General features: G+C 36.9%; 3 protein-coding genes and 1 non-coding gene across 13 annotated transcripts in view; 2 read left to right on the top strand and 2 right to left on the bottom strand.

Annotated features, from left to right (window-relative positions):
* The window catches only part of kcnab2b (potassium voltage-gated channel subfamily A regulatory beta subunit 2b), a 53,519-nt gene extending 50,167 nt beyond the window's left edge, over nucleotides 1–3,352 (top strand). For all 4 annotated transcript variants that reach the window (XM_053643193.1, XM_053643195.1, XM_053643194.1 and 1 more), the window contains 2 exons: nucleotides 760–848; nucleotides 1,483–3,352. In XM_053643193.1, coding sequence (XP_053499168.1) covers nucleotides 760–848; nucleotides 1,483–1,572 — 179 coding nt within the window. In that variant the 3' untranslated portion in view covers nucleotides 1,573–3,352. The remainder of the gene's footprint in view (nucleotides 1–759; nucleotides 849–1,482) is intronic.
* A 4,814-nt stretch (nucleotides 3,353–8,166) lies between these two features.
* On the top strand, nucleotides 8,167–17,088 carry dnase1l1 (deoxyribonuclease I-like 1). 7 transcript variants are annotated; one of them, XM_053643513.1, is made up of 11 exons: nucleotides 8,185–8,257; nucleotides 8,377–8,478; nucleotides 9,785–9,958; nucleotides 11,405–11,557; nucleotides 11,835–11,923; nucleotides 12,167–12,256; nucleotides 12,346–12,458; nucleotides 15,014–15,126; nucleotides 15,237–15,391; nucleotides 15,479–15,575; nucleotides 15,810–17,088. In XM_053643513.1, the coding sequence occupies exons 4-11, from the start codon at nucleotides 11,414–11,416 to the stop codon at nucleotides 15,933–15,935; spliced, it is 927 nt and encodes a 308-aa protein (XP_053499488.1). In that variant the 5' UTR covers nucleotides 8,185–8,257; nucleotides 8,377–8,478; nucleotides 9,785–9,958; nucleotides 11,405–11,413; the 3' UTR covers nucleotides 15,936–17,088. The 7 variants fall into 7 exon arrangements, with proteins under 7 accessions (XP_053499489.1, XP_053499488.1, XP_053499490.1 ...); XM_053643514.1 differs by lacking the exon at nucleotides 8,377–8,478 and having other exon boundaries at nucleotides 8,167–8,257; XM_053643510.1 differs by having other exon boundaries at nucleotides 8,214–8,478; nucleotides 9,844–9,958.
* A 493-nt stretch (nucleotides 17,089–17,581) lies between these two features.
* rpl10 (ribosomal protein L10) lies at nucleotides 17,582–20,355 on the bottom strand. The gene is made up of 7 exons (XM_053643516.1): nucleotides 20,337–20,355; nucleotides 20,199–20,230; nucleotides 19,725–19,783; nucleotides 18,735–18,842; nucleotides 18,460–18,598; nucleotides 18,025–18,187; nucleotides 17,582–17,829 (listed from the first exon to the last, which is right to left on the bottom strand). The coding sequence occupies exons 2-7, from the start codon at nucleotides 20,219–20,221 to the stop codon at nucleotides 17,674–17,676; spliced, it is 648 nt and encodes a 215-aa protein (XP_053499491.1). The 5' UTR covers nucleotides 20,222–20,230; nucleotides 20,337–20,355; the 3' UTR covers nucleotides 17,582–17,673.
* Nucleotides 18,296–18,430, bottom strand: LOC128619942 (small nucleolar RNA SNORA70). Its single transcript, XR_008388040.1, has one exon. It is a non-coding gene; the product is annotated as a small nucleolar RNA SNORA70 (small nucleolar RNA).
* Nucleotides 20,356–24,634: the final 4,279 nt, after the last annotated feature.

Here is a 24,634-nt window from a genome sequence, read left to right as displayed (position 1 = left end):
CTGGGCTGTAAGTGATTTTTTAAAATATTTTATTATGGTTTTATTGTGTCTTTAACGTGTCCATCAGCAAGCAGTCATTTTGTGTAAATAATTTTTTTCTGAGTTGGTTTAGAGTTGATTACACAGTAATTAGAGAAAACCTTAAATTGTATTAGAAAGTTTGGTAAAAAACTGATGTAAAAAATTTCTTTCTTTGCAAAAGTGTACTACATTTTACAATTACAAAGAAATTTAGTATCTGCTTTCTCTCTACTACTTTGATACACCAAATATTTTTCAGATTTGGACTTTTTTCCTTTTCTTCTTAATACCTGTCAGGCAATTTAGTGAAATTGAGCTTGCTATTGCTAGAAATTATCCAGCATTTCAGTGCACTGTATTTAAACTATTTAAACTATTTTACTCATAAGAGCTATATCCAGTACTTTGTGTGTACCACACATTTAATACCACAAGCATAAATTTATTGGTTTATGCTTATTGTCTGCATATAGGGACAAAATGTTTTTGCTGCTTAAAAGTCGAAATAGATGACAGAATGATTCAAGCAGTTCACCATTTTCTAAAGTTCTAGTTCATGACACTCCTGAGTCACATAATCAGCATTCCAGTTTTCAGCTGGATAAGATTAAAACTGTATTCTAGGATTCTAGGAACTAAATTAGCAACTTTTGGATTAGGAAACTAATTAAAAACATCTAATAGGTCTCCCTTTGCTGCTGTCTTGTGTTGTGCTGTGTCATGTGTGTCTCTCCACAGCGTGGTGTCTAAGGAACGAGGGAGTGAGCTCTGTGCTGCTAGGTGCATCCAGCAGCGATCAACTCATGGAGAACATAGGAGCCATCCAGGTGAATATTCAGTCGTCTGTTTTTTTTAAAACCGCATGTGTTGTATGTAATTAGCTGGTGCTCTAATTACCATGTGCCAAGCTATTGATGAGCCACAAATCACATTGCAAGCATGTCTGATTAATGCAAATGAAGTGATTGCAAATGAGTATATGTTCAGTTTACTTTGGGAGTTTTCAGAGACTGCCTTGCACAATAATGTGATTCAACTAAAGTGAACAGAGTAATCAGTGGAAATGTTTCAAATTATATGTTTTAAGTAAAGTTTATTTTATAGCTGGTTTAAATAACTTTATTCTTTGATACTAGCGTGTACTAGACACACTATTAGAACACTATATTTTTGACAATATATATTATTGACAATGTAACACACGTCGTGTTGCTGTAAATTTTAATTTTGTGTTCTATATTATGTCCATAGGGTATGTAAATTATTATTTTGTCATGGTTGATGATTTGATGATCCAAAACGTACTGCTTCCCCTGTAGCATTGAGCCCCAGGAGCAGAGTTTCAGTGATCTCACAATTTCTTTTTTTTTCAAATTATTATTTCCTGGTGTGGTCACAGCAATTACAATGTGGAACTGTTTATAAATCTGGAGAATCTATTATCTATCATTTGTCATACAGGTTCTATCAAAGTTGTCATCCTCAATCATTCATGAGGTGGATAGTATTCTAGGAAACAAGCCATACAGTAAAAAGGACTACAGGTCCTAAAGGGACGCTTTCTCTGCTGACTGTCCTTTTGCTCCTACATCTGCTTGAGCTTTAACTGAATGAGACTTTGGCTCATGGGACCGGACCTGGCACAGTTGCAGTTTGTGCTGGAGATACCAAGTCACACTAAGTCTACTGACTCAACTAAGAAGAATTAAATGTCTTCAGAATTGCAAAGGGAGGAACAATCATCGACAAAATCAGCTGGACCAGCTCGACAAGCAGAACGCTCCTTTAACTCACAGAGGCTCCTCTGAAATATGCTTTTTCCCTTTTAGGAATGTTCTAGTAGGATAGATAGGATTCCAGAGAAAGTCTGTAGGTATTCTATAAATTGCATGTGATTCACAGGCCTAGACACATGCTTTTTGTCCTTTCTCTTGGAAATATAACCATTTTAAAAATGCTTTTAGAAAATAGTTAGAATACTGTATCATTTCTAAGAGCATTGGTTGTGTATTTCAGCCACTGGTAAATTTGTAGGGGAATTAAACAGTGCATTTGTGAAGGACAGTTAAGTAGAAATTTCATGCCTTTCACCTTTTGTTCTTCAGTGTCTCTAAATGGAGGTGGAGGTTGGATACTTTTCTCATACATAGACTAAAGCTTAACCTTAACAGCTGTAGTGATGCCACATCCTTTTTACATCCATTAGAGATTCCTAAACTTTGGATCATGTGAGTAGAACAGTTTTTAAATTAGTCAGATTGAAATAAAGATTTAAGATTAGCATATAACTATCACAATTTATTTCTTAACTAGCTTGACAAGTAGCTCTAGTGGAAACAGCAAAAAGACTGGACAGTAACTGCATTCTGTGTAGTTAGGATGCAAGTGAACATCTTAAATATTACTACATGCACATTTCTCGGAGTTCACTGAGGGAACGCCAAAGAATTCTTATTATGTATCTATTCTCCTCTATTTCACTCTTATTCTTACATATTGGAAGCACAAATACACCCAAATAGGGATGCTTATTTAGCAGGGACATACAATATAAAAATACTCTTTTATTAATATTAGGTCTAATATACAGAAAAATATTAAGTATAATGAATCTTTTGTATTATTAATTAATTCCTTGTCTGATTTGCCTTAATGCTCAAAATTTAAAGTAATTTTATGTTTTAAATTTCTCATTAAATATATCACATATTTCGCATATGAATTTCAAATATCAAATATTTCACATATGAATATATCAAACATAGATTTATAACAAACCTTTCTACTGTGTTTATGGATTGGGCTTTTTGGGACTGGTAGTGTTTATGCTTGTCTTTTCATTTTGAAAGATAAGGCTGAAGCACACTTAGAAAAATGTTTTCATGAGGTTCTCATTGATTTTCTGATTGATTTTTACTCCAACAATAATGTTTACATATTGGAGTTGCTTGTTTTTTTTCTGGTTGAATATTTCAAGTTTTGTTTGTATGGCCAGTGGCTCCCTCTGCTGAGCAGTGACGCTCTTTAATGAAGCCATAAACCTACAGCACCACCAAAACCACTCACCAAACATGCATGAAAACAGGCCCATGTACTTGTATGTGTACAGTCCAAATTAAGTCCCGCACAATAACATCTGCTGATTTATTATCACTTAAATATTATACTTTTTGCATCATATACCATTATGCGCATCTTGTATACAACTGAAAAGTGAATTAGAGCTCATTAGAGCCTCACTGTGAAGGATCAGTTTCTATTTTATATTTGACTGCTAATAGATTACAGTGAAGCCCAAATTAAGTGGCTGAAGGTTATAACCCCCCCACCTCAAAAAAAAAAAAAAAAGAATGTGCTTGTTTAAGCTTTTTAAGATCACTTTAGGCAAAGCAAATAGCAGAACAACATTGATTTCACCGTTGCCTCTGCCTGCTACATATGCTGATAACATTTACTATAAAACGTTAATGTCAAAGGCAATCATATGAGCTAAAGTCCTTATTGTAATTTGCATCACATTGCTATTCATCCAATCTGCACATCAGTATTACTGTAACTGGCATTAAAGCTCATAGCAACACCATAATGGTCTGTGAAAGAGAATTTACTGTGTATTTGCACTTTCACAGTAGGCAATTAACATCTGATTATTGGCAGTTGGAGCCATGTGTGTGCAGCAAAATTCTGATGATAGTTATGATGCATGTCATTAAAATATAAAACAGCTGCTTATTTGCTCATGGTTTTTCTTAAAGGATGATTTTTTTTTTTTTCAGCTCAACTTAAGTGCCATTGACATTGCATGCACAAAGTTGTCACTTATTTTTTGTTTCATTTTGGATGATGGGATGATTTGATTCCGCAGTCTGACCTCTATGTACTGTACTGGTTTTAACATGTGATTTATTTAGCCTCAGGTACCATTTCTTACATTGTGCTCGGCAGAAAATATGTACAGCTTAAAACTAATGAAAATAAACCATATTAAAAATGCACTGTTGTACTTTCTTAAATCTCATTTTGCATGTGAGCTAAAGGCACAGCAGGCACGGCAGGGACTAGATTTCTAACATTGCAATCAGGATTTCAAACATGCCATATGTTTATTTTTCAGGAAATTATGACACATTTTACATATACATTACATATACAATCACATATAAATAATATTGCAGCATAGCATAGAAGCAGGATGCCGTTTTTAACACAGGCACAGGAAATGGTCAGGTAGCTAAGTAGCAGGCTAATGCTAACTCCTAAAAGGAATCTGTTTTGACACTTTTTTGTTGTTGTTGTATACTAGCAGTTTGGGTTGTAGCCACAGGATGAGTTCAGTAATACTCTGCTAAACCCTAATCTAGCAAGATAACACACCCCATTAGTAGAGTGGGATGTGGTTTGTGAAGCAGCTGTGGAGAGTTTGGAGCACACACTGTGCCACACTGATATACAAACAGACAGATGTGACTCACTCTGCAGCTGGACGTTCTGCATAGCCCTGTGTGTTCTTGGGCGAGGCTTGACTTCCTGGATGCTTGTGTTATTTCCAGTGGGATTCTGAGCCTGTAACGCACAGTCATTTACACATTTGTTTCACCTTCTTTCAGTTAGCTACACTAATGAGCTAGCAAGAATCTTTTGTGGTAACTTTAGCTAGCTGGAGTAGCTTAAGAGAAGAAGATTGGGTCTGTAGTTAGAAGCTGATGATACTGAAACTAAAGGCTTTATAATTATTTTAGTTTGTACCTGCATCGTAATAGAATCCATGACTTTGCCAGAAGGCGATGCAGGTTGATGATGGATCAGCACGGGCTTTTCGGCATCTTGTGTCCCCTGACTGAAGAGGGAAGCTTCTTTAGAGCAGCCATTGACCCTCATCACCTGTAGAAGACAGTGGGGAGACTCATTAGGATAAACTACTAATGTGGCTAATCATGAGGAAAATCTGTGGACACATGTTATAAGGAAATGAAAGCATTTTAGGGATTATTTAATTGTCAGTGACCTTTGCATTGATGATGGTTTCAAAAGGTAAGAACGATTTATGCAAACACTCGACATCCACAGAGACATCCAGAACATCTACTCTATGTGTATGTGTATGTGTGTGTGTGTGCGCGTGTGTGTGTGCGTGTGTGTGTGTGTGTGTGTGTGTACCTGCTCTTGGCTCTCATGCACCTGCTTGCTGTTGACCTCCTTTGCAGTTGTCTTGTTTTCAGCCTTGTGCTCCTGGCGGGACTTGACGTGTGTGATAAACCTATAACACAATCGAGACACTGCTGTTAGAGCCTTTATCAGAACACGAATGTTAGAGACTTTATGCCTAATTTAGTTAACTTTGAGCCTGTCAGTCCCAATGAAGGAGGTCTGGTCTTTTTTCTATTAAACTCTTTGAATAGTGCTGAATCACACTACAGCACACTGTCTCTTGTTAAAACAGCACTATATTATTATTATTATTATTATTATTATTATTAACATTTTAATGAGAGTTACAATTGTTGGCTTTAATGTACATTTGGCACATTTAAGAATTTTCTTGTATTAAGATGTGCAATGTATGAGCAAATTCTGTCCTCAATTCCATTACGAGACACTGGGCTTGTGTGGATTTCCTACTGGTTCTCTAGTTTTCTCTCACCTCTAAAATTTTAGTCTGCATACTTATTTTGTACGTATGCATATAAACTTTGTGTGTATACTTAGCTTTTTTAAAAGCATACTTATTTAGCATATTTATTATTTAGTATTTGTATTAGCATTTTATCTGGCTTGTGCAACTCTGACCAGGATAAATAAATTGGATGAATTAAGTGTTTCAGCACGATTCAGATGCTCAAACTGACATATAAGGAATAGTAAAAACCTAAGGCTTGACAAATGACTGCAATGGTAAGTTGAAAACATGCCTTTTAATGATTTAGCTAAAAGTCTGACTTGTGAGACTACCGTGACTCTGACCTGGACAAATATGTTGATGATTGAATTAATTGTTTCAGCATGATTCTGATGCTCAAACTGATATATAAGGAATGACAGAGTTTAGCAAGGTCTTTTGAGGATACTATATAGTAAATATGGATGATATAATTTTAACAGGTGATTACATAATGCATTTCTTGCACGTTTAAGCTGTGCATTATATGCTCATCTGCATGTTTACTCTGCATGACAAATTTACTCTACAGAAGTTTGTTTAAAGTTTTTCTTTTTCATTCTCAAATGATATTCAGTGCCATTATGTAAAGCAGGGGAAATGAGAAAATTGCTCTCATTTCCATATTAACACTGGCAAGCTATTTGAACTAAAGCATGTTTGAAACTCAAAAGAGACAGCTAAACTGTGTCCTTAGTGTTTCGGCAAGCCTATTAGTGTATTTCTTGTATAGCTTGGTCTGTTTTAGATGCTATTTGTACAGTAGCGTCTAACAGCAGGGCGTCCAGCCCAGCTGTAGACCATGGTGATGGCATCCAGCCTCCAGTGAGCCTGCCTTTGCCAAGACATATCCTTCCTGCAGATGAACAGTTGGTCTGAGCATCATCCAGTCTAAACATTACCGTAAGAATACCTCTGCAGCCTCACCTTAATTTAAAGTACCAAGGTCAATTATCCTATTTACAAAGTTAGGTTATATGACCTTAGCCAAGAATCCCAATTTCAACTACAAGGTCTCTTTAGTGTCAACTGGCCACCAAACCCCTGCAAGATTAGTGCAGCACCAGTGTATGAAATTTCCCAAGTGATCACTTAAAAAAAAAGTATTCAGAGATTTCAGTTCAGCCTCCTGCATAGGCACCTAAGCAGGAGGCCCAGGCAGGTACGGATTAATTATCCATCATACAGGATTTACACAACATGATTGCAACAATGATTTCCTGGACCAACAGCAACAATATCGAGACATTTCCCTGCGTAGTGTAACTCACACACACAAACATGCTATTTATACTAAGTAACAATACCAGCATTTTCTTAGTGATATGCTATTTACACTATATAAAAGTAGCAGTTCTTTGCAATAAATGCAAATAGTTGTTTGTTAAATGCTATTTATACTTATAAACAGTGGCAGATACTATTCACACCTTAGTATTGTTATACATTAACATGATGCAGTAATAACATAGAGTGTAAATGAATATATTTATTAAAATGATTAAATAGATGCCAACTTATTGGGACAATAAAGCCCTCCCTACAACTACGCCTAACCGATAAATACTTTATTATTAAACATTTAAAAATATTTTCTTCATTTTTATTGAAAATAAATGCCTATCCGATCTGATATGTGATGGAAAAGGGAGAAGAGAGAGTTCAGCAAAAGGCAGATTTGAAATTGAGTCACACGTGTTAAAAGCTACTCTCAGGCGCTGTACTTTGGGTAGACATTGGGTGGAATGCATCTTTTTTAATCTTGTGTGGCCCAACCAGACATTGCCCTGCATTTTCAGCAATGTCAAAAAAAGAAAGAAAAAAAAGAAAAATGTTTTTTCTTCCCCACGCTTGGGCCCCTGGGCCCGTGCCCATAATGCCCATTGGATAATCCGGCCTATACAGTAGGTGATTGTGTACAGTAGGTCAGTGGTTCCCAAACTTTTCCAGGGCAAGGCCCCCCAAATGGCATTAACATTTGACCAAGGCCCCCCTTTTGCAAGATGTCTTTAAAACACATTAAAAATACAGACTTCTGAATATATCCCTCCTTTTTTTATTAATAATTACATCTTGCATCTTTACAGTACATTAGATTGGGAATTGATTGTGTGTGTGGTTGTCTGAGAGTGAGAAAGAGAAAATCATGTATTTATTTATTTTTCACACCAAATTGTTGAGGCCCCCGGGCGCCCCCTGGCGGCCCCCACTTTGAAAACCACTGCAGTAGGTGACTGTGTTAATAAAGACATAAAAACGCGACAAAAAGTTTTGCTACTAAAATATAAATAGACAGTCATGAAATATGCCTTTCCCTTCAGGAATACAACATTCTACAGATATAAAAGGCGTTAAAAACGTTAGTCTTGAGCCTTAGGGCTTTGCATAATACCTCAGTGGTACGAGCACAGCATCTCGGGTGCGAGTTTTTTTGTTCACGCGCAATTTTTTCGCGGTCTCGGCGGGGGCGGGATCGGGGCTGGGTGAAGCCTATCCCGACAGAGAGACTGAGTTCGACACAACACCTGGCAGGAGCAGCACTTCTACAAAGAAAGCAGAGGCAATGGATTAAACCCACAGGTAGGAAATACGCCTGTAACGCTTCAAAAAATAAAGACTTACCGGCAGAATTCTCTTATTATCGGAACAAAGAAGGACTGGAATTTGAAGCGACTTGAATCAGCTACCTGTAATTACAGTCTGATTATCAGCTCTGAGACAGTAACAAGTCTGGACAAAGTCCCAGCTCGTCATAACAAAACTATTTCTCCAGTTGTCCCAGTGCAAAGCCTGCTAACCAGGTAAATAATTCACCTGTCACTAGCTCCTCACTAGCTCTCAGGGTAGCCAATGCTTCCAGTAATATCAAACTCTAACACTTAACTCAGAGCTTCTCAACCTTTTGTAACTAAAGCCCTCCCAAGCCTCCCCATCATGTGATAGAGAGATAGATAGATAGGTTTTGTTTTATTTTTGTGTTGTTTTTTGCTTTTGTGTTTTTGTACTTCTTTTAATTACTTTTCATAACTTTTATGATTTTTTAAAATAACTTTTATAAAACTATATAACGGACAGGTATGGAACATGAATGATCAAAAATGTTTCCGAACACTATAACTACTTTGAACAGGAGAACTAGGCTGTAATAACGTGGACTATTTTACATGTAAAACATGTTGTATTATATTCGTCTTGCGTTCTAAAAACATTCGCATAAGAATGATGTAAATTGGGACGAAGGGCGCGTCTCGTTATCCATGACATTGTTAAATCTCTGGCTCTCAGCCCCTCACTGAACAGAGCAAACGCAGAGAGAAGTGTGAGTGCAGCGGGAAAGCAGGACCTCGCGCTTGCAGGACAGTACTGACGACATTTGGAAAGTTGCTAAGGTGTGTCCAAAAAGTCACTAGATTTGTCTCTAGGCGCTTTTTTGTTTTGCAAAAAAGTCGCTAAAGGGGTCGGAAAAGTCGCTAAGTTGGCAACACTGGTCTGTATTGGCAGCTAGATAAAAGGCAGGCTAAGCTCCGCCCCTCCCATCAAAAAGAAAATACAGAGGGAGAGGGAACGCGGAGTTTTTCCATTTATTATTCATATTCTATTTGTAAAGCAATTAAACACACCGAGTCCCCAGTCCTCTCTGTGTTTTTTTTTTTTAGTGAAAGAACTACTGACTTAACTGATTAACTATAAACCGGGTAAAACTACTAACCCGCATAAATAAACAATAATCACAAATGGTTTTCTAAGTATTTTACGACGTTTGTTCAAGTCTGAGGTAAAAGTGGTTCAGCACTCAAATGTAGCGACCCAGTTTACTGTAACACCATCTCTTCAGACTGCTGTAGCGAAAAGGATCATATGTTCTTCAAGTGTAAATAAGATGACAGACGGGAAGAAAATTCAGAATACATGTCACATAGGATATACAGTATTATTCTGGTATCAAACAGTGTGTTTTCTTCATAAGCAATGCAACAAAACGATGAAGAAGCTGGTCATATAGCAGCCTGGTATAAAGTTAGCTTGACAGTGGACGTTAGATAACACTGATTTACTGTTTCCACTGGGAGGCTATGGGGTTTGTGTGCATATGTCTCTAATGAACAGAAGCAGTACCACAGCAGTGGCCGGTTTTAGAAGCAATGCTCCTCCCTCTGTGTCTAAAGCCTGCAAAGGGTGGATCCTCTTTCACTCAACACGACTTTAAAAAAAACCCGCTTCTCCGGAAGTCAAGGTTTCTTCAGAACTTCCCAAAAGTGTTGAAACCCCTTCAGCTGTCAGGTATTTATACTCTATATTGTTTAGCTATCTTTCTTTGTTTTGACTCAGTACTTCTCTCCTATGTCTTCTCATGTACAACAGGGGCAAACGGTTGTTGTTGTTCGTGAGGTTTATGAAGGCAGAAAAAACAACAGATGGTCAATGTTGCCATCATGTTCTTACTTCTGCAATCTCCTGTCCTGTCTATTCAGAGATGCTTCAAAGCAGAGTGGGTTGTGAGAGAAAGAGAGACAAAGTTTGGAACTAAACTGTGTTTTTAATCACCAATGCCAGATAAGACTGCATATCTTGTAATGTGTAGCCTGTAAGTACCATTATACATGACGGCGTTCCAAGAGTTTCACTGTGTGTTTCAAATAATTTTGTAAATGAATTTAGTTTTACCATGGATACTGACTATAAATGAAGAGTAGAAGTTGACTAACAAAATACTTAACGCCATGACGTACAGTCATAATCAGCCAATTACATAGGCTACACATACACGCTGCTATTAAGACCGTGTCGTAAATAACGGTTGAGTGTGGTCGTGAGAGCAAACTTTGCAAAGCTGACTTTATCTAAAACATTTAACTTTTAGCTTGATAATTCAACAATAACGGAAATTTCGCAACAAATGGGTTGGGTGATGGCATGATGGTTTTTATAGTGTGTCACGCTTAATCTTTGCTTAAAAATAGGTTTAGTAAAGTGGTATTATTATTGGTATACATCATTCTTTTGGCTTAAAATATGAAAGCTTGTTAGTTGAAGATAAAAGGGAAGAAGGGACACAAATTTCACCAGAAGCACCCTTAACGGGAATGTACAAATCAGTGTGAGCTAGCTATTGAGTGTGGCTTCTTTAGGATCTATTTCCACTAGCGGAGCAAAAATACACAGAACATTTGGCCATATTGTGTCCAAAATGTCACTTACTTGATATTAGTTTCTTGTTGTATAAAAGCAGTATCGCCCTCGCAGTTGTGTGGTTATACTAAATATCATCATGGCTGTCAGTCGCCGTAGGTAATCAATTTCTTGTGTACTCTCGCTTGTGTGATATTGCTTAAATATATTAATCTTCATCAAATATGACTTCCACACATTAATGGATCCCTGAGTCGCCATCTGGATTAGGCTCTCATAACAGCAGGGCTGCATGTGAGTAAATATACACAAAAGTGTACAATAATTTTGTTTTACTGTAGCCAGTTAACCTACTGACATGTTTTTGAGAAACCGAAGAACCCTGGAGGAAATCCATGCAGAACGTATTCTGGTCTATGGTTTTACACCATGCAGTCATATCATAATCACATGACTTTAGTTCTTTTGGTACTTGTTTCAGTATTACTTCTCCTTCCACTGTAACCACAAGCATAAGGCTAGTTACCTAAAGAATAAGGGAAACAACAGCAAAGCAGAAATTTCTCTCTCTCTCTCTCTCTCTCTCGCTCTCTCCAGGGGTCCACTATGATTCTTCCTCATTCCCTGCTCCTTTTAGTCTGCCTCTCTGGACCACTGGCCTGCCATGCATTCAAGATTTGTGCCTTCAATGTTCAGAGTTTTGGAGACTCAAAAGCAACAGACAGCACAGTTTTGCACATCTTAACACAGGTAAGGAGGATTTTACAGAAAGTGATGTCAAGTGTGGATGTTTAATGCCTTAAAATATCACATTAGTGGGCATTTCATAAGATGGAACCCAAATAGTAGTAATATAATCAAATTAAATGAAACTATGTTATTTATTCTTGTAATGTACTTTAGATATGAATACAGATTGCAAGTACAGTCAGTGATTTTCTAATGGCTGAATACAGTACCAATTATGTTAAAAAGCCAGTTAACTTCTTTAGATTAAAATTTGCATTTTGATTTTATTTTTGATCAGATTGTGTCACGCTGTGATGTGTGTTTGCTTCAAGAAGTCAGAGATCAGAAGAAAACAGCCGTTCCACGTCTGCTTAATAGACTCAATGAGTAACATTACCATCATTACACCTCCAGTCATTTAGATAACCCAACCCACATGTGACAGACATCCTGCAATCTGCATATCCTACACACAAAATATTTCTTGGAATAATAATAAATTGAAGATGAGCAGTTTTTGCAGTTTTTCTCAAACACAGAGTGTGATCTGTTCCCTACTGTCAAACACTCTACTTACTGTGAATAACCACGTAACAAATGTAATCAATAACATCACCTCTTCTTTTTCAGCTATGAAAGGGGTCACCAGTATGACTATGTGTCCAGTGAACGTCTTGGCAGGACACAAACATATCAAGAGCAATATGTTTTTGTATTCAGGTATGAATGAGTTTATATTTTAAAAAAAAAATCCTACTGACAGTGAATATTAGAACTGGTGCTCTATCATTTCCTGTTCTCTCCTACAGGACTGACTCAGTCAGGTTAATAAACCAGTATCAGTACCCAGACACACAGAAAGGAGATGAGGATGCTTTTGCCAGGGAGCCTTTTGTAGTGCACTTCCGAGCACCTAAAACAGGTAACATGAAATTATGACTACTAGGAACGTAACTGATTATGAATACATTTTTCAGAATCAACAGATAATGTGTTCTAAATTGATACAAATACAGTCATGTGAAAAAATAAATACACCCCATAGAATTTGTTGGCTTTTTTGACATTTTTGGACAAGCAAACATTTGATCATCTTTGAAACAGTGCCTATTTCAATCATTTATTCAACAGAAATATCAATAGATGTGTTATTCATCTGTGGAAAAAGTAAGTATACCCATAGAAGCTAGTATTGCCCCCTTTAGCAGAAATAACTTCTTGTAGTCATTTTGTATAATTGTCCACCAGGCTTGCTAGACTTTTTCAGCACTGTTGCATGCAATAATCTTTCAGTTGCAAGATGTTTGAGGATTTTCTTGCATGTACTACCTGTTTTAAGTTCCCCCCACAACATTTCAATGGGATTCAAATCCGGGCTTTGACTAGGCCAGGGGTTCCCAAACTTTTCCAGGGCAAGGCCCCCCAAATGGCATTAACATTTGACCGAGGCCCCCCTTTTGCAATATGTCTGTAAAACACATTAAAATACAGACTTCTGAATATATCCCCCTTTTTTTATTAATAATTACATCTTACATATTTACATTACATTAGGAATTGATTGTGTGTGTGTTTGTGTGTGTGTGTGTGGTTGTCAGAGTGTGAAAGAAAAAATCACGTTTTTATTTATTTTGCACACCAAATTGGTGAGGCCCCCCGGGCGCCCCCTGACAGCTCCCACTTTGAAAACCACTGGACTAGGCCATTCCATAACACTCCATTTCTTCTTTTTGAGCCATTCCTTGGTGGATTTGCTAGTGTGCTTAGGATCATTATCCTGTTGAAAAGTCCACTTTCAGTTCAACTTCAACTTTCTAACAGATGGCCTCACATTATCTTCAAGTACTCTTTGATATGATGCAGAATTCATAATTGATTCAATGAATGAAAGCTGTCCATTCCACTACCGTGCTTCACAGTTGGTATGAGGTGCTTCTCCTGAAAAGCTGTCTTTGGTCTGCGCCAAACATGTCTGCTGTTACTGTGGCCAAACAACTCGATCTTTGATTCGTCTGTCCAGAGCACATTATTCCAAAAGACCTGGTCTTTGTCTATATGCTCATTGGTAAACTGTAGTCTTGCAAAGGCTTTTTCCTGGCACACCTCCCATGCAGGTCAAATTTGTGTAATCTCTTTCTGATTGTAGAAGCATGCACTTTGACACCAACAGTTGCAAGACTTACTAGCAGATCCTATGATTAAATTTTAGGGTTCTTGGAGACTTCTTTTTGCCTGCTCTAGGGCTGAAATTGCTGGGCCGACCAGTCCTGGACAAATTTGCAGTCGTTTGAACTCTGCGCCATTTGTAAATGATTTTCCTTACAGTGGAATGATGTAGTTCAAATAATTTGGAGATCTTTTTAAGTCCCTTGCCAGACTCATAGGCATCTACAACATTTTTTTTGAAGGACGCACAGAACTTTTTAGCTCTAGGCATGATGACACAACACACGTCAATAGCAAAGGGAACACCGGACACTAGGTATGAGAGGGGTATAAATAAGACAGGTTCCACCTGCACTCCTTAAGCAGGTTCTCATCACTGGCACCCAATCTTGAACACCTGATTTGAATTTTATGGATTTGAATGTAGATGAATGTGATAAATGTAGGGGTTTACTTACTTTTTCCATGTGACTGATCTGTTTTATGTTAATTTAAATTGTGAACATTACTACAAAATGTCAATTTTATGTGTTATTTGATAGAGTGTATCAACTTTATTAATAGGCACTGTTTCAAAGAGGATCAAATGTTTGCTTGTCCAAATAGGTCAAAAAAAGCCAACAGTTTCCATGGGGTGTACTTATTTTTATTACATGACAGGACAGATATGAATAGTAATATTCTTTTTATTTAATTTTTTTGCTTGTCTGAAAGGTTTCACAGGACATGGTTGAGACCAGAGGTGTATATCAGGACTGGGATCCAAACGAAAAAGTCAAAAGTCAATGTGAAGCTTGAGAGACAAACAAAGACCATGTTCTTCATTCGTCCTTAGTAACTGCTTGATCAGATTGATCAAATTAGGCTACTAGTTTGTTTATAATTTGGGAAATAGTACAAACTAAATTTGTTAGAAAATATCACAGGAAGGTATAAAAAAAATAATAATAATTTTAAAAAAAAACAGTCCTACACATCTCTAGTCGAGACCAATTATAAACTCAAGTGATATAGTTAAGGTTGAACTACAGGTACAAACAGATATTTGGAGCACTAAATAGATACCGATACCAGCAGTGTCACTGTGTTACACCCTTAACTTATTGCAATCAGGTCTCAGTGAGATTAGACTCGATAAATCTATTATAATCTGTCTGTATTGGGTGATTATTGAGGTCGCTTTATGATTAAGGAACACTAAAATAAATAAATAAATAAAGCAAAAGTTACCCTATATTGTATTTCTCAATATGTACTCTTCTATTTTCATTGTAAAAGATTGGGTTGTGATTGAGTGGTTATGTTTTACAGTGATTGGCGAGTTTGTTCTGATCCCAATGCACACCTCACCTAGTAACGCCACCAAAGAGATCGATAAACTCTATGATGTCTTTGAGGATGTTAGACATTTGTGGAACACAGAGGTGAGATACAGTGGTACAGAAAATGCTTAAACAAAATTGATTTGTTTTTTAACCATTAAAGGTTTTTGATATTCAACAAATATTTTCCATCATTACCACCATTCTTATAGGACATAATGTTCCTTGGTGACTTCAATGCAGCTTGTGGATACGTGGCCAAGAAAAACAGGAAGAACATAAGACTCTACTCCAATGCTTTCAGCTGGCTGATAGATGACAAACAGGATACTACAGTAAGAGGAACCACTGACTGTGCATATGACAGGTAAGCCTTGTTCTGTTTAAGTGTTTTATGGTATATTCCAGCTTGTTAACAGGGTGTCTTATGGAGTGTTGATTTCTAATGGTACAGGATAGTCGTTCACGGAGATTCCTTCCTCAGAGCTATAGTGCCATTCTCAGCACAACCATTTAATTTTGCCACCGCATACCGGATCACAGAGGAAGAGGTAAGTGCATTTTTGTTTTATTATCATTATCTTACACACCCACATAAACATTCATACCACCTATCTTAATTATGTGGTTCCTTCCCACATAACGGTGTCTTCTCAGATTACATTTAGTTTTTGAAAATCACATTGAGACACACTTTTGAATTACAGCTAGGGTAATGCATTAACCTGTATATCTAGTGTTTCTGTGCTGAAGACAAATCACAGAGCAGTGCATTTTCCTTACAGGCTTTACGTGTGAGTGACCACTATCCTGTAGAGGTGGCCCTGAAGATCAAGTCAGGAAGTGAGCAGAGAAGCATAATCTTGTTCCAAATAACTCTTGGCCTTCCCTTGCTACTCCAACTGAAATGACACCATTTTGAAAGTGGACACTTTTTTTAAGTCAGCAAGTTTGAGAGAAGATAACTATGCATGATGAATATCATCCAAGCCAAAGCTGCACAAGAACGTACTGGGTTTCTTGTCAATAACGTGATACACGTTTTCATGCCCTTTAAATCAAGGAGATTGTACGTAGTAACCGAGTTTATCAAAGACTCAAAAACACACCACTTTATTTAGCCAATGTTTTTAATGTTATGCTGGAATATCATAGGACACAGTCTTACTTCTTTTTGGTTGAAAGTATATTTAAGGTAACTGGCTGCTAATGGATCAGCTGTTTTGCCACTTTACTGGGGTTTTGGGATTTAGGTTTGTAAATGGCACAAGCAAAGCTACCTGGACAAAATAAAATTTGCTGATTCCTCCAACAGCAATATCCAACTTTACAATGTCAGTAGGTTGCACGACTGGAAGACTAACCCCTTTGTCAGATTCAGAGGACACCTTTTATTGTTCATGTCAAGGCAAAACAAAATGCTTACATATTGCATGAAGTCAAATCTGTGCAGGTGAGGGAAAGCATAGCCAAGTCTTAGGAAATAAATTACATGATATTTTGTTCATCTCACGGGAACAATTCACCTGGCATTCATTGGGGACTATCCTGGTGTTCAGTCATGCAGATTTGGCCCCTACAGTTGTCACCCTGGAACATGAAGCATCAGTGACATGCACACCACTTGCCAAGTACCAATGGCAATCCAGTTGAATGCAAAGTTTGTCCAGGTGCTCAGCTACTGACATTGTATGATAATTCACTACTGTTGGTGGATGCAGATATTTTGTCTAAGGACCTTAACACTGTCTACCTTTAATGCATCTGTATTCTGATTAAAATAAGCTTTATTTCTCTCTCCAGTTTGTGCACTGACCTAGAAAAACAAAAGATGTGATTTTTGAATTTCCCCTACAAGGGGTCAATAAAAGGTACATCTATTGATGTTCAGGTTCCACTCATTTATTGAATTTAAGGCTATTTAAGTTGTTATAGTGCCCCTATTACCCACCCAATTAAATAATCTGTTGAAGTTAGATAATAATTGGAATTTTGCATGCATGTAAACACATTCAAGCTGTTCTGACAGCAGGACAAACGTTTTCAGACTTTGTGTATGCCAAATACATATCCAAATTTAGGCTTTTAAAGGATGTAGTCACATTGGGTTATGTATCCACACTGGTTGTAATGGTATAACTATTAACAATAGACTTGATGGTGGTGGAAATATCCCTCTTGATGCTGTTGACCTCGATTTCCATTTGTTTATTCCTAAACTAGCAGAAGAAATCTCTAGATTGCACCAACATTTTAGAACAATTTAGAGATTCCTAGTACACTATGATGCTAGTTTCACTCAAAAGGGAACAGAAGAATCAATAACAAAAAATAAGTCTCGGTTTTAGACTGACAAATCATTCAGTGAATTACAAGTTTTCATAGTTCATTTGCCAAGTTAGGTAGGGCAACATAACCCAATTTAAATTTGACTAACATCTTTGATTAGCCTCAAACTACAATTTTAATACTTAGTGGTGCAACCACAACTGGTCTTCAGAACTAGAATAAAATGGAAAATAAAATTGTATTCAATACAAATTAAGCTGAAACCACATTTCATAGTCAAAACAGTTTGATTTTATTTACTACTTCAGATAACTGAGCGCTCAGTCTCACACAGCCAAAAGTATGGGGAGTGTGAAGTGCTTAGTTGGCATGCAGTGCCTTCCAGCGGCTCAGGGGCCCGTGGCTTGGGACGTATTTCACACCACAGCCATCAGGGATCACACGCTTCTCCTGCAGCAGGTCATCAAAATCAGTGGCATTAAACTTGGTGAAGCCATACTTCTTGGAGATGTGGATCTAAAGAAGAAAAATGAGGAAATTTAAAGCTTAGCTCAAAGATCATAATTGAGCAGTCTCACAACAGTCCCTTTAAGATCCCAGCACTTGCTAGCACATACAAACCAAACAATTGCTTCAGACCATAATAAAAACAATATTCCTGTTTTTTCATAAAACATGCAACATCGACCCCATTATGAGAGTGAGATGTACCTTCTGACGGCCAGGGAACTTGAACTTGGCTCTCCTCAAAGCCTCAATAACATGCTCTTTGTTCTGGGCCTTCGTGCGCACAGACATGATGACCTGTCCGATGTGCACGCGGGCCACTGTGCCCTGTGGCTTTCCAAAAGCACCACGCATTCCAGTCTGGAGCCTGGAGAGAAGAAACAAGACAGTAAAAATCACAAGTGGAAAAAAAAGAAAAAGAAATAGGGAGAAAAAAAAAACCCCACATATGTACACATTTCCACTTGTAGTGAGGTTTTGTCTCAATGGTCCCTTAAAGGACCCAGCACTTCACAAGCTGGGCTCATACACAACCAAAGATTCACTGTCTGCAGCTTTTGCACACCAGAGCAGTATATTCAACCAAGCTGGTCGGCTTAATAAGCTGCAGTTGGTAGTTTTATGCTTGACCAAACTCACCTATCAGCTCCGGCACAGGACAACATTTTGTTGATGCGGATGACATGGAAAGGGTGCAGACGCACACGGATGTGGAAGCCATCTTTACCGCATGTCTTCACCATGTATTTGTTGGCGCAGATACGGGCCGCCTCAAGAGCTACACAAAGCCAGATACAGTTTAGCGTTAGTAAAGTAACAGCAAAACACTTGTCAAGGCAAAAACCGTCAGGTGAACTTCGAGTAATTTGAGTACATACAGGTAAATTCTTAGAACTTCACCATCCCTCACTTACCCTCAGAGGACAGCTGCTCATACTCATCAGACACCATGTGACCACACAAGGGGAATTCATCCACCTTAGCCTTCTTCCTGCCCAAGTCAAAGATCCTGATCTTGGGATCTAGGTTAAGCAGAGAGAATAGCAATCATACATTTACATAAACTTAGTTTACACCACTGCTAGTACAGGTTCTTTTAATTACATTATCTACAGAATGTAAATATTTTATTCATGAAAGCTTCATGGTTCTTTGCCATGTTCACAAAATGTCAGTGACAATTGTACACTGAAATGCTTTCTGTGAGGTTCAGGTACTCTACAGCTGTGCCATACTATAAATAAATAAATAAAATACATCAACACCAAAAGATAAAAAGGGGAGGAGAGTAGAAAGAGGCAGAAAGATTATTTACAAACACAGTATGTACAAAATATGCAGGATTTCATTATAAACAGATCAATAAATAAATATTTATTTCAAGTCATGCATGTCCAGCTTATTAGGAATTTATCCTCCTTTGTGGTTTCTGTGAAATAAATGCAAACAGTGTGTCTTCATTCATCTTTAAAATTCAGTGATGATCTGTTATGTTGTCTGTTGATTCAGTTATGACCCGTCTGGGGTTAGACCACTAGTTGCAGGTAGAGGATTTATTGATCAAGCATTTAAAGGTTGATTGTAAGTTAAAACCATGGAGAGGTGACCCAGAACTTGTGTTTTTAAAAAAAAAATCTTACTTTGGGTTATTTACATTTAACACAAAAATAAGTTTTAACGTGGGTAAGCCACCTCTGCATTGCATGCCTTTTTTGTTGTTGCATTTTTCTGAAGGTCTTAAATGTAATGGAACTAAAATTTCTTCTGTTGTATTAAATATTGTGATGGATCTGTTTCTACAGTTAGAAGAAACAACTGTAGGCTGCATCCCCAGATAATGCACCACATTAAATCATGTTGGGGGGGGGGGGGTATCTTATTCCAATAAAAGTGGATGTCCTTACCAGGTACACCTCGACAGAAACGGGACTTGGGGTAAGGCTTGTTCTTGCAATATCTGTAGCTGGGGTAAGGAGACAGTGATCAGTCAAACAGTTCAACTGTTTAAAGGACTATGGATATAAACAGATGGACGTACATATTTCTTCACTGCTGACAAACACTGGATCTAAAGCAGACTCACGGAGGAAACTATTAAACACACCATTGCTAACATCTAACAATGTATATAGTTACTTGACAGTCGCAGTAGTTACTAATTATTTAGACCATATATTGTTGTAATTCAATGAATATTCAAACGACTACTCCATTTCACTAGTATTTCTTCGCTAGTCCTCAGTATGATCAGTTACAGGAGCGCCCGTTACTAGCTAGCTAGCCGCTAAAGCCAGGCCAGGAACCGCACATGGTTAGCGCGTCCTGCCATTTTCAGCTCGCGGCTCTTTACAGAGAACATAAAAGAAAAACAGACTTACCAACGGGCTGGACGGCGCCCCATGGCTGCAACCTGAAACAAACACAAAAACGGTTACTTCTATAAAAAACTAGCGCGACGAAGACTTAGTATCGAATGAGATTTTCGATAAACTTGTCAAGAGCGGGACTAAACCAACCTTCCACGCACTCACCTAATGGCGGAAAGGAAGTAACTTGCCTTTCCGCCGCGTCATATTGTAAAAGAAACGTCACATCCGCATTGGCGGATTCGTCGTCCAGAACAGCTGATTAAAAAATATATATATATATATATATATATATATATATATATTACATGGAATGCTTTAATACACCATAAATAAACAAATAAAGAAAGTTTGAAATGACTACTTTTTCACAACAATGTTTTAGGTACTATAATAAAGCAAAAATATCTAATATGTACGCAATCTCCATGCAACTCATTTTGTTGCTTAACTGTGTTGCCAAATGCAAGGCAAGGTAATCTTTTTAATTTTCAATATTTTTGTATATATAATTAATATAAATGTAGTGGGGAAAGGTGATTGTAGCACTTAAAGTATCACTTCTTCGGTAACCTTTACAACAACAACAACAATAATAATAATAATAATAATAATAATAATAATAAACCTTTGCTATACTCATATATTTAGCTAATGTGTCCTACAAATAGTCTCTTAATAATTATATTACTTCAATAATTATTTTCCTAATAAAGAGCATTGAAAAGAACGCAAAGAAATTCCTTTCTTCATTTTTTACCCTTGGCTATAAGTTTTGCTTAATGTAAAACAAACAAGAAACATTATAATAACATCATATAAGTCAATACAATTCTCAAAATGTTTTATTAAATATGGTTACACAAACAAAACTATAGATGATCAAACCCATGTTCAGCAACATACCAAAGTCACCCTTCAAGTGTCATCATCATCATCATTATTATTATTATTATTATTATTATTATTATTATTATTATTATTATGTTGTTGTTGTTGTTGTTGTTGTTGTTGTTGTTACATGTAATTAAGAATTTTTAAAAAATGTAATACACATTTTATTTCTGATTTAATTGAAAACCATTGAAAACCACACAGTTTTGATAACTTCTATCTGATCAGTTGTAGAAGAGTGAGTGGCATGAAATCCTGCAAGATAGCAGATCTTAGGGCATTGTACTAGAATCACTGATCTAAATTCATTAAACATTCATTACACATAACAATGACTTATTTATATGCCACCATGACTAGAACAAGTTGAGGCCTGCTTCACACGTCACCGTGCTTAAAACCAACTGGTTCTTCTCAAAGCCTCTGAAGGTTCATGCGATATTTTCACCTATGGTGGTTGCTATGTTTTACATCTACAACCTCTGTTTATTCAGAAATGACAAAGGAAGGAGTCAATATTTGGTCAATTACATTTACCAGAAGTAAAAGTTGTACACAAGTATTAACTTCTGTTGCTGTAAAACCCCTGAATAAGTTCAGGTGCAACCTGTTGCCAAAGGTCACATGATTAGTTGAAAGGTTCCATTTACTTCCTAACAGTGGTGCATCTCGGACCACTCTCTGGCATTGTATGTTATGACTCTGGAGTTAGTGGTCCATATTCTGTCTCAAATTGAGATTAAAGCCAATTTAAATGGCAGATCTACTGAAACTGTGTCTCCATCATCACCACTGCTATCTTTCTTACTGTCATGTAAATCTACAATATGTACAACATCCTTCAAAAATCCTTATTTTTCATTATAGCCTATTTTAGTTGATCAGACTAAGAGTTAATCATGAAATGTTCATCATTTTCTAACTGCTGTGTTGGTCATTTGTTAATGTCATGAAAGAACCTAGATTTAACATTAATTTTTGCTTTGATTCTAAAAGGAAGGTTGGTGTTTCAAAAAAGAGAATGAGTGTGATCTCTAAAAAGCAGCGTGAGAGATGCTGTTTAACACTCTTCTGTTGCTCTGTTCCTGGAGCTGCTGTTATGACACTGGACTCCATCTTAAAGGAAATATTACCATCTATGGCATGTTTTCTCTCCATAAAATAGATACCACCATCTTAACTATGCCTCAGCTGGCTGACTATAAACAGTACAACTTTTCATACTTCATGCAGAAGCAATTTGCTCTTAATAAAAATATCTGTTTAATTTAATCAGTTGTTCTGGCTTCTGCAGAGGACCACCAACATCCATGGTTAATACTTGGTGCTGGATTTCTGTGCTATTTTCTGGATGAGATCAACAACAGTCAGCTCCTGCCTGGTTTCACTCTATGCTACTAGATGTATGACACTTTCTCGCTTCAAGCTAGTATTGGGGATGTAAATATGCAAAATAATATGGTCAAATGTAATTTCTTGTTACAAACAGTTCAAATAGATAATTTGTACCAAATGGATCGTATACCATATTAGCATTGTCTATTTTACCTAGTCAGATGGCTGAGTCACGTTATACCCCAGAATGTTCCTATGGACACAGGCAATTGAAGATTAGCTAACACAAATGCCATGCTTCCACTTTCCTCAGCAAAAACTACTAAATACACTAACCCAATATTACACATTAAGGTTCAAGTCAGAGAACAAATTCTAGTTCAGTATATCACCACCAGATGGCACTCACTGCAAATGTGGCATTTTTATATTTGTAACAGACCACCATCGTCGATTTTAGTTTTTGTTTCTAGCTGTAGACAAATGATGGAGTCAGTTTCAAAAATATTTACAACAATAATTCACTCGATTCTCAATTTCAAAACATGATACAGATACAATAACAGCAGAAAAATGCGAAATGATGGCCCTATTTAAAAAAAACAAACAAAAAAAAAACAAATAGAAACCCTCATAGAATTTGTAATGGTTTGAATGGGAATTGTATTGGTTTTAATCGAAACTGTAATGATCCCTGTGGTAATTTGTTGCCTTCAATTGGTATGTAATGTTCTACTGAAAATGTCTCCAACATCACTGCTATGTCATGGCTTCATTTGCTCCTTTTATCTTTCTTAATGTCTTGTAAATCTGCAGTATGGACAACATCCTTCAAAAATCTGGTAATTTGTTATCTTCTGTTGGTGGCATGCTATGTCTAGCGGATACCATTAAGGATCAATAATGGTAATGGTAATGGTTTTAATGGTTAGCTGATGGTTTGTAACTTGTAGTGGAAACCGTTAGAATTTCTGTGATTGTTTCTATTGTTTTTGTTTTTGTTTTTTAAGCTTGATTGTTTGTTTGTTTTTAACAGGGGGTGCATTATTAAGTGAATTATACTAATGAATGAATAACAAGGGATCTTCCCACATTGTTAACTTCGTTTACCGTGTACTACCACGTCAAATGTTCCTGAAAGACACAAGATGTCGGTTTAACTGTATACTGAGAGCCGAGTCAAAAAGCTTTTCTCTTTATTGGTATAATTTGCTCTTTGGTCTGCTCTCACATGTAGCCTATGTTTCCTACTCTACGTCGTCTATGTACGAATATTTCTCAGTCAGTTTCACTAAAGAGTCGACTCTCACTTATACTCTCTTCTAATTCCCAGGTAGAATCCATTACCATTTATGAATACTTGTATAATCAGTTGTTTACTTCCCAGTTGTATAGGTTTATGTAATTTTAGAATTAGAATTTTAGAGGAAGACAATCAGTGCCTAAAATCAGTGTGCTGAATTTATGTAAAAATCTGAACTGATATATTTTCCTCCTTCGAGCCATAGGCTATTGAAAGCTATAAGACAACACACAAGAGGGCGACAAAGGCCGAGAAGTTCTGTTATCCTCAAGCCAGTCGTTTCCTTTTCCTACCAAAAGATGTCTCTTTTGTTTCAGCAACGGTACATTGATAGAAAAAAAAAATAAAAATAAAAAAATCCACTTTCCCCTCTTAATTTTCTAGAAGAGGAATGACCTCACATGTCTAAACTCCGGATAATGAAGAACAAATGTTGGGGTGGCCATTGGAATCTCTGGTATCACTAACATTTGTTCTTGGTCAATGCAGAAATTACGTGACTGTCCAAACATCTCCTCTGACCCACCTTTGATGTCAGTTGTGTAGTGTGTGTAAGCTATGACAAAATAAAAAAATAATAATAAAGAAGAAGAATGATGAAAAAAAGTCAGCAAGACAAACAGGCTCACAATAGGGAGAGATAGGGGCAAATAAAACTAGGTTCTTACAGGCCACTGAACCTAATATATATTATTATTAATTACGATTTCATTTACACAATATATCTAACAAAAGTTCAAGGGCACAAATTCTTATGCAAGGCAATGTAATTAATCAAACTTTACTAGAGCTATATAACCAAAGCTCTTTAAGCAATACAAACTATTCATCTTGCCTCCTGCTGCTGCATTCCTGGCCTAAGTTGAGCAAACAAATATTCCATGCCTTAGATGGGACTGTGATCAAGTTAGTAACA

This window comes from Ictalurus furcatus, chromosome 15 (genome assembly GCF_023375685.1).
Source record: "Ictalurus furcatus strain D&B chromosome 15, Billie_1.0, whole genome shotgun sequence".
Lineage (NCBI taxonomy): Eukaryota > Metazoa > Chordata > Actinopteri > Siluriformes > Ictaluridae > Ictalurus > Ictalurus furcatus.
The sequence above is the reverse complement of the archived record's forward strand: the minus strand, read 5'-3'. Positions and strand labels throughout refer to the sequence as shown.

Bases quoted from the DNA above. Each gene is read 5' to 3' on its own strand.
- dnase1l1 (XM_053643514.1), top strand. From the start codon at position 11,414: ATGATTCTTCCTCATTCCCTGCTCCTTTTAGTCTGCCTCTCTGGACCA. The intron at 12,257-12,345 runs GTATGAATGAGT...TCTCTCCTACAG, and splicing joins CAATATGTTTTTGTATTCAG to GACTGACTCAGTCAGGTTAA. The intron at 15,127-15,236 runs GTGAGATACAGT...CCATTCTTATAG, and splicing joins GACATTTGTGGAACACAGAG to GACATAATGTTCCTTGGTGA.
- rpl10 (XM_053643516.1), bottom strand. From the start codon at position 20,221: ATGGGGCGCCGTCCAGCCCGTTG. The intron at 18,843-19,724 runs GTAAGGACATCC...TGCTTAACCTAG, and splicing joins TTTCTGTCGAGGTGTACCTG to ATCCCAAGATCAGGATCTTT. The intron at 17,830-18,024 runs GTACATCTCACT...TTTCTTCTTTAG, and splicing joins AGTTCCCTGGCCGTCAGAAG to ATCCACATCTCCAAGAAGTA.